The sequence below is a fragment of the Hylobates moloch genome, unplaced genomic scaffold (genome assembly GCF_009828535.3).
Source record: "Hylobates moloch isolate HMO894 unplaced genomic scaffold, HMol_V3 SCAFFOLD_14, whole genome shotgun sequence".
NCBI lineage: Eukaryota > Metazoa > Chordata > Mammalia > Primates > Hylobatidae > Hylobates > Hylobates moloch.
Genome location: NW_026652289.1, coordinates 57,606,343 through 57,616,535, shown reverse-complemented (window position 1 = coordinate 57,616,535; position 10,193 = coordinate 57,606,343). Strand labels below are relative to the sequence as shown.

Here is a 10,193-nt window from a genome sequence, read left to right as displayed (position 1 = left end):
CAAGGACAAAAAACCAAACACCGCATGTTCTCACTCATAGGTGGGAATTGAACAATGAGAACTCATGGACACAGGAAGGGGAACATCACACTCCGGGGACTGTTGTGGGGTGGGGGGAGGGGGGAGGGACAGCATTAGGAGATATACCTAATGCTAAATGACGAGTTAATAGGTGCAGGAAATCAACATGGCACATGGATACATATGTAACAAACCTGCACATTGTGCACATGTACCCTAAAACCCTAAAGTATAATAAAACAAAACAAAACAAAACAAAACAAAAACAATTAGCTTACTTTGCTTTCCACATTCAGTTGTTCACGAAATACAGTCAGTTCTCCCTCTGCAAAAAAAAAAAATCAAGAAACAACAGATGCTGGAGAGGATGTGGAGAAATAGGAATGCTTTTACACTGTTGGTGGGAATGTAAGTTAGTTCAACCATTGTGGAAGACAGGGTGGTGATTCTTCGAAGACCTGGAACCAGAAATACGATTTGACCCAGCAATTCCATTAGTGGGTATGTACCCAAAGGAATATAAATCATTCTATTATAACATGTACATGTATGTTTATTGCAGGACTATTCACAATAACAAAGACATGGAATCAACCCAGATGCCCATCAGTGATAGACTGGATAAAGAAATTGCGGTACATATATGCCGTGGAATACTATGCAATCATAAAAAAAAATGAGGTCATGTCCCTTGCAAGGACATGGATGGAGATGGAAGCCATTAGCCTCAGCAGACTAACACAGGAACAGACAACCAAACGCCATATGTTCTCACTTATAAGTGGGAGCTGAACAATGAGCACATATGGTCACAGGGAGGGGAACAACACACACTGGGGCCTACCAGGGGGCAGGAGGAGGCAGAGCATCAGGATAAATAGCTAATGCATGTGGGACTGAATACCTAGTGATGAGTTGATAGGTGCAGCAAACCACCATGATAAATGTTTCCCTGTGTAACAAAGCTGCACATCCTGCACAGGTATCCTGGAACTTAAAATAAAATAAATAGAAATAAAGATCTATATGTTATTCATTTTTTTCTTTACAAAGGTGGGAAAATTATACTATGTAACTATCCTATAAGAGGAACCAGTTAAGTAAATTGTGATATATATCACAATTGATTTTTATTCAGGTATTAAAATTATAATTTTTAATGATACAGAAAATATATAGCATTAAGTGAAAACAGTATACAAAGTTGTACGTTTAGTACAATCTTAATTTTTTACAAAAATTTATAGAAGAAGTTTGCAAGGAAACATGTCAAATGTGAACATTATGATTATTATTTTTTAAAGATCTATTTTTTTTTATACTTTAAGTTCTGGGGTACATGTGCAGAATGTGCAGTTTTGTTACATAGGTATACACGTGCCATGGTGGTTTGCTCCACCCATCAACCCATCACCTACATTAGGTATTTCTCCTAATGGTATCCCTCCCCTAGCCCTCCACCCCCTGACAGGCCCCAGTGTGTGATGTTCCGCTCCCTATGTCCATGTGTTCTCATTGTTCAACTCCCACTTGTGAGTGAGAACATGTGGTGTTTGGTTTTCTGTTCTTGTGATAGTTTGCTAAGAATGATGGTTTCCAGCTTCATTCATGTCCCTGCAAAGGTCATGAATTCATCCTTTTTTATGGCTGCATAGTATTCCATGGTATATGTATTCCACATTTTCTTTATCCAGTCTATCACTGATGGGCATTTGGGTTGATTCCATGTCTTTGTTATTGTGAATAGTCCTGCAATAAACATACATGTACATGTTATAATAGAATGACTTATATTCCTTTGGATATATACCCACTAATGGAATTGCTGGGTCAAATCGTATTTCTGGTTCCAGGCCTTCAAAAAATCACTGTACTGTCTTCCACAATGGTTGAACTAATTTACACTCCCACCAACAGTGTAAAAGAACCCCTATTCCTTCACATCCTCTCCAGCATCTGTTGTTTCCTGACTTTTTAATGATTGCCATTCTAATTGGCATGAGATGGTATCTCATTGTGGTTTTGATTTGCATTTCTCTAATGACCAGTGATGATGAGCATTTTTTCATATGTCTGTTGGCTGCATAAATGTCTTCTTTTGAGAAGTGTTTGTTATATCCTTTGCCCACTTTTTGATGGGGTTGTTTGTTTTTTTCCTGTAAATTTGTTTAAGTTCTTTGTAGATTCTAGATAAGCCCTTTGTCAGATGGATAGATAGCAAAAATGTTCTCCCATTCTGTACGTCACCTTTTCAAATATGAATGTTATTAATTTATGAAAACTTATGGGTGGTTTTTATCCATTTCCTTGTACTTTTCAAATTTGTATTTCCTAAAATGTCTAAAATTATTGTGTTATACTTTTAGATCAGAGAAAAATAAATTTAAAAAAAAGTTATATTCCTCTTCTGCCCTCAATCTTCAGTACACAGTTCACAGTAAAGTAGTAGTATCATTTTGAGACACCCTAAGTGGTGGAAACCAAAAATCCACCTTCATAGAGGATGAATCATGGCTGATGGCTCTGTAAGTGATACTATGAGCACTGTGTATGTTCCTCTTCATAATCAAATGAGGCTTCTTGTTTCAATATTTAACCTCGTACTAGAATCTTGCCATGATATGGTCACAATTGGAGGATTTTGGTTTTCGGGTTATTTTGGTTTTGCCTAAACTTAAGCCAAGATCCCATTCCATTTTCTAGCTATCAGTAATATTACCAAGCTGCATAATGGAATTATTAACCATTTGTGTGATTTGTAAGTGGTAATTAGCATGTTTTATGGGACATAAAGACTTTGAAAATTTGACCTACTATATCTTTTTGGGTTGTTTTGTGCTCTGTGATTAATTTTTATGTTGATTTTTATTAAAGGAGAGTTTTTTCATTTTAGAAATGTTTGAGACATATTTTCATTGATGATTGGTAGTTATAGAAAAAATAATTGGGGCTGAATAGCTTAATTAGTAGAAAGATTGGGGTACCAAACTGAACTCAAGCTCATTAAAATATATGTTCAAAAAAGTATATGTTCCCCTCTAAAGTCAACAAAAAATAGACATGTTTTAGTAAGTCTGATAAGTAACTCTCTAAATCTCTTTACTGTCTTTCTACAGGAAAAAGCAATTTCGGTATCTGCTAGAATCCAAAGGAAAAAAACCTGGTATTATCAACGAAGAAAATAATGACAGCAAAAGACTCGTAGGAGAAAACACAAATCGTGCTACATTAAATTATACTACAAGAGACTTTTATAATGAAAAGCTAGAGGTAAAACTACTGTTAATCTTTGCGATCTAATGCCAGGATATATCCCACATGGCTTGGAATTTGGGGGTTGTACATTTTACCCTTAGTTAAGATAACTTTTTTGTTCTGGAATATTTGTCAACCTTATATTACAAAGCCGGGGACAGTAGGTACCCAGGCACTTAGGGAGAAATAGAGCCCTGAGATGCAGAAGAACCCAGGGTTTCAATGTCGTTATTTCAGCAGAAAAAAAAAATGCTCAAAAGAAATCTGTACCATAAATCTGCAGCAAAAATCTAGTCCAAAGCAGGACCAAGGGTCCCGATCTATGTAAGAAATAGGTTATAGGCTTGCTGTAGGTACTTAGCCACATCATGCCAGACCATCAGAGAACACAGCAGGACCTCCATTTTTGTTTTCCTTACTGGGACCATTGATGTTTTAATTCATATCTTTCATTCTATACCATTTTCTTATGATTACTTAATCACATAATTTCAACCTGTTCTATTCCTAATATAGCTACTTAGCCAGGAAAATGGTAACTAAACCTTTATGTTTTATGTGGTCAGAGGTTCAGAGTGTTTTGTATAGGAGAATACAATGTTGTGGTGCTGCAGGAACTACAAAGAAGAAAACTATGTAGTATTTACCTTGATGGAGCTCATAGGAAAGCTGAAGAAACAACTTATCTACATAACAATACGACTTTACGATCCTTCAAGAGATTTTGAGGGAACAAAGGGGCAAAAGAACAAGAAAGAGAAAACACATTTACTGAGCATCTATGACTCATGTGCAAGGTGCTGTATGAGGTGATATATCTATATCCAGATATATCTATAGATCCCCTCACACAGGTTATATGATTGATACATAATAGATATCTTTCAATATGTACATACATATCTCTAGATATATAGATATAACATTTAGAAGTGTGTGTGTGGCGGGGGGAAGTGTGTATACTGTAGAAGTGAAATGGCTAGTCAAGTGGTTTTCAAATGTTTTTAACAGGTTTGGACCTCTTTATTCAAACCACCGTATTATAGCTGAAAACCCAGTGTATCAAAAGAAAGCAAAACAGCAGAGCTGCTGTTGTTATAGAGGAAAAGTATGAAATTCAGAGTTTCATTTGATTGGGTCTTCTTTTCCTTTTCCTTTCCTTTCCTTCCCCACCCCCAATCCTGAAGTGTCTCTTTGGAACCCATAGGGCTCTAAGCATTACAGCTTGAAAATTACTTGAAAACTCAATGCAAGACTATTTTTAATAGTATCCTACAAGATATTCTACTTTAAGTTCTTCTAGTGTGAAAGGTCAATATTTCATGACATTGTTGTCTATCACAGAACAACTCTAAATGTGAAGAAATTCTTACTGATATAAGCTTAAATCTGCCTCTTAATAGCCTTCACTTAGTGATCCTAGTACCACCTTACATAGTAAAAAGAGTAAGTCTCTTCCTTATGAAAATCCTTCAAATACTTGAAGTCAACTACCTTTTTCATCTTAGCACTCTCTACATTCATACTTTCATTCATTCAAAAATCATGTATTGAACACCTGTCATACACAACACACTAGGGCTATAAAAAGACACTGTCCTTGCCCTCATGGATCTGTAATATACTAGGGCTGTAATATACTAGGGCTATAAAAAGACACTGGCCTTGCCCTCATGGATCTCACATTCTAATGGAGGAGATAGACATATATACGGATAAGTATCAATCAGTTTATCAAGAGCATAGAGAGATAACTAACCCAGATCAAAGGAGGGTTTTAGAAAAAATGATGCCCGATATGAGTCTTAAAAGATAAAATATAGCTATGTTGAAAAGGGGAAAGAGGCAGTTCTGGCAAATAGCACAGTGCAAATAAGGCATAGAAGTATAAAACATGTAAGGAGAGGGCCAGGAACTATAAGCAGGTCATTGTTCTGGAAGTTCAGAGATTGAGGTAGACAGTATTAAAAGATGAGACCAGAAAGATAGTAAGAGAACAATGTGAAAGAGATTGAACATAATCCTTTGGCCAATAGGGGTTTCCTAGTGTTGCCAAAAGAAGAAAATGAAAGCCAAGGTGGCAGGATTATGACTCCTCTTCCTGAATACAGCTGGTTCTATGAGTGAAAAAATTAATATGTATATAGTTGTGTTTGGTATCTATGGGGGATTGGTTTCAGGACCTCCTGCAGATACCAAAATGCACAGGTGCTCAAGTCCCTGGTAAAAATGATGTAGTAACATAGTATTTGCATGTAGCCTATGCACATCCTCCCATATACTTTAAATCATTTCTAGATTACTTATAATACTACAATGCACATGCCATGTAAATAGTTGTTATACTGTATTGTTTAGGGAATAATGACAAGAAAAGTCTGTACAGATGTGTTTTTAAAAAAAATTTTCAATCTGCAGTTGGTTGAATCCACAGATGCAGAACCCATGGATATAGAGGGCCAACTGTATTTGGTAAATCTAAACATGCCAATTTACATTAAAGAAATTTAGTAAAACATCAAAAAGCTGCATTCAAACCAAGGATTTCACAGTAAAATCTACCAACTTTTTAAGAAACAGAGAATTCTAATGATTTTAAAATTGAGAGTATTGAAAAAGAAGGAAAACTCTTCCATGTTTTCAATACAGACAGCATAACATTGATTCCAAAAATGCCAGCATTGCATAGGAAAAGAAAAGCCAAACCATACATTTAAAAATATTGGTGCAAAACTCTTTTAAAAATATTGTCAGCCAGAATACAGCAGAACATTAAATGAATAACAAACGTTATAGCCAAGTGTAGTTTATCCTAGAAAGGCAGGAAAGATTCAGTATTAGTGAATTAATAGATCTAATGTGAAAAATCATTATTATTTCTGTAGACATTGAAAAGAAATTTCACACAATTCAATACCTATTCTTAATTTTATAACTCAATAAATAGGATAAATGGAAATTGGATAGTGTTATGCTTGATGGGGAAACTCTGGAAACATTAGCATTAGTAGTAGGCAGAATTCTAACTAAGGTGGCCTTTATGATCCCCACACCCCGGTATCCATACCTTATATAATCCCCTCCCATGGGTGTAGGTAAAACCTGTGTCTTGCCTTTAACCAGTGGAATATGGCAAGGGTAAAGGGGTTTTGCAGACATGATTAATATCCCTAATCAGTTGACTTTGAGTTAATGAAGAGGGAGATCTCTTGAGTGAGTCTAACTTAATCTGGCAAGTCCTTTAAAAGAGGATTCAAGCAGCCGGGTGTGGTGGCTCACGCCTGTAATCCCAGCACTTTGGGAGGCCAAGGCAGGCGGATCACGAGGTTAGGAGATTGATACCATCCTGGCTAACACGGTGAAACCCCATCTCTACTAAAAATACAAAAAAATTAGCTGGGCATGGTGGCGGGCGCCTGTAGACCCAGCTACATGGGAGGCTGAGGCAGGAGAATGGCGTGAACCCAGGAGGCAGAGCTTGCAGTGAGCCGAGATTGCCCCACTGCGCTCCAGCCTGGGCAACATAGCGCGACTCCATCTCAAAAAAAAAAAAAAAGAGCATTCAAGCTTTCCCTGAAAGATTTTTCTGTTGGCCTTGAAGAAGTCAGCCGACATGTTTTGAGAGGCCCACATGGCAGGGAACTGCAAGAAGCTTTTAGGACCTGAGAACAGCCCCAGACGAACAGCCAATAAGAAAACAGGGACTTCATTCCCACAGCTGCAAGGAACTGAATTCTGCCAACAACCACTTAGGCTTAGAAGAAGACTCTGAGCTTCAGAAATAAACACAACCTAGGCAACACCTTCCTTTCAGCTTTATGAAGTCCTGAGCAGAATACCCAGCTAAGACGTGCCTGGGTTCCTGATACGTGGAAACTGAGCTGATAGATGCATGTTATTTTAAGCTGCCAAGTTTGAGGTAATTTGTTAGGACTAGAGCACCAATGCATCAAGACAAGGATGCCTAATATCACTATTATATTTTTCTCAATACAGATAATGCAATGAAACAAGAGAAGGAAATCAATGGTCATTTGAAAAGAAGGAAGTAAACTTATATTTGCAGATAATATTATTGAATACCTGGAAATCCCAAGAATATTAATTTAGAAATCATAAAAAGCTATAAGAAAATTCAGTAATGTAGCAGAAGTCAACAGCTTCTATATTACAAATAACAAACAGAAAGAAGATATAAGGAAAAACCTAACTCACAGTAGCAACACAGAAAGATAATGTATCTTGTAATAACCTAATAATAAATATACAGGATCTATAAAAAAAAACTTTTCAAACATTAGTGAAGCATACAAAAGATTTATACAAATGGAAAAACATACCATGTTTTGGATAAGAAGAATTTTAAGCAAACTTTGTCAATTTTCTTTAAGTTAACTTAAAAATTTCATATAATCCCAATGAAAATACCAAAAACTTTTTTGTTGAGGCTTTTTGACAAGTTGATACTATAGTACATGTGGAAAAATAAACATAATTAGCTACAAAAACTCCGAAAAAGAAGAACAATGAGAAGATGGCTAGCACTATTAGATATTAAGGCATATTATAAATACCTATCAATTAAAACAGGGTGATTGTAAAGAGATAGTCTAATGGGATAAATGATACTAAGGAAAAGGGATATTCAATCAGAAAAGCATATTGAACCCCTACTTTGCACCATGTAACAAAAAATTAACTCCAGACCAAATAAAAACCCAAGTATTAAAAGCAAAAGTTTCAAGTTTTTATTTTAATAAGAAGAGAAAATCTTTATGATCTTGATTGAGTTGGCTATGTTTTTTAACACCATAGATGCACAAACTGTAAAGGAAAATGTTTTGGTAAATTGGACAGTCATTCAAGGTGATTGTGGTTTTTTTTTTTTGTTTTTTTTTTTCTGTGTTGCCCAGTCTGTCCCTGAACTCCTGGGCTCAAGAAATCCTCCTACCTTGTCCTTCCAAGTAGCTGAAACTACAGGCATGCAGATTTTTAAAACAGATAGCTTCAGTGCAGTCATGTAAGCAGAGTCTTGATTAAAGTGATTTGAGCAATAATGCTATAAGGAAGTAAAGACAGGGAATGTTGACTCCTGCTTTGAGAAATTTTAAAGAGGAAAGAAGGAATCTGAAGCCCCAAAATGTTTGGAAAGAAACACTAATCTAACAATCAGGAGATGTGGATTTGAGCCCCTGATTCTAGTTCTGAGTACTTGAAAGACCTTGCTCAAGTCCCTTAATCACTCTCTCGACTCACAGCCCAGCATTCCTTCACTTATACCATGCTCCTTACATCTTGAAAAATACTTAAATCACTGCAGCACAAAGTGCTCAGTCTCTCTTCCATACATCCTGAGTTGTTGAGAAAATTAATTGAGGTAAGTTCTTCACAAATCAGGTTAAGCAGACCCTTTCATTGTACATGTCATAACTCTGTTGCTTGGTAGTTTTCCGTATTCTCCTGGCTCATCTAAAAAAGATTTAAGATGGACATAGAATCAGAGTGCTGAAAGGGACTTTAAAGAATCTAATCCTATTCTTAGATGAGGAAAACTGGAAACTCAGATGAGTTACTGAGGGTCACGTTGAATTATTGACTGAGCCGCCTCTAGAATGGAGTCCTAATTCTGACCTTGGACACGTTCACAGTATATCATGGTGTTTTCTCAAGTTTTCTTGACCACCCCTTTTCTGAACACTGTAATTTGCTGTCTGAACATTTTATTCAGCATGTATCTACTGTTTTATGTTTTTAGTTGACTTTTTATATGTGCAGGCCATCTCCCAACTAGACTGTAAGTTCTTCAAGGACTAGATTAGAGTGTTTTCTCTATGGAAGTATTAATAGAAGATGCTTAATCCTGAGCAGATCTCTCAATCTCTATAGACCTTGTTTCTCATTTATAAAATGGAGATATGGATTAAATCCTAATATAAGTACCATTATAGTTAAAATTGCTCTATAACAAACCCCACTGTTGACCTTCTTTTTCCCAAACCATCTTCATCACAACAAAATTCTTGTTTAATGAAATAATGTAAACAATATTATATAGAGTTTATCTCATCAGGATTGAACTTGTAAAATACTTGCTTTATGAATCCCACAGGGATATTGTGAGACAAAAGAGATGAGTATATGAAAGCATTTGGGAATGGAAAAAGCATTACTCAAGGAGCAACAACTCCTTGACAGGTCAGGGCAAGAGAGGTGTCTCTAACGTGCTTTCAATGGGATCATCCTGGACAGGCAGAGTGAGTTGTCTTGGCAGACACCTGATGAGTTATAGGGCATATTGTAAGGAGATACAGAATAGTTGGCTTAGAGGAGAGGAGAAATGATGAAGTAAAAATGCTTTCAAACACAGTTACTAAATTAAGGATTATTATAGCGGTACAAATCTATATCAACATATTCCTAGAGAAACAGTGGAAGTAACTATAGCAGAAAATTTTAAAGCACTGTAAATTATACTGTGCCAGTTGTGAAGAATTTATTTTCATTTGTATAATACGTAAATGATTTAACAAAATATATCATTTAATTGTTTTAATTTTTGTTATCCCTAAATTATTATAAAAAATCTTCCAATCTTAATAATAGAATTTTGTCTTTTTAAATTCAAAATCCTATTTTAAGCAATTTAGAAATCTGTAAAAGAAGCATTCACTAAATATGCTCTACGCTTTCTACTTGTAAATGCATTTCTTGTAAAATATTGCTCATTTTAGTTGCTGATCTCTAGTGATTCACACTTGTTCTTCTTTGTAGGAGTTCCTATGTAGTCCAGATTTACTGAGTGCTAAAAGAGAGCAGCTACGTTCTGTTCTCATCAACAAGCTAACTTAGTATAGATGGCTAAGGTTCAGACTATAGTATTTCAGAGTGAGAGAAGTTCTTCAGAGAAGAGGCCAGCT

General features: G+C 35.9%; 1 protein-coding gene across 4 annotated transcripts in view; it reads left to right on the top strand.

Annotated features, from left to right (window-relative positions):
- The window catches only part of LRRC49 (leucine rich repeat containing 49), a 165,943-nt gene that overhangs the window by 149,635 nt on the left and 6,115 nt on the right, over window positions 1-10,193 (top strand). For all 4 annotated transcript variants that reach the window (XM_032176080.2, XM_032176081.3, XM_032176086.2 and 1 more), the window contains one exon: window positions 3,138-3,291. In XM_032176080.2, the coding sequence (XP_032031971.1) occupies window positions 3,138-3,291 (154 nt within the window). The remainder of the gene's footprint in view (window positions 1-3,137; window positions 3,292-10,193) is intronic.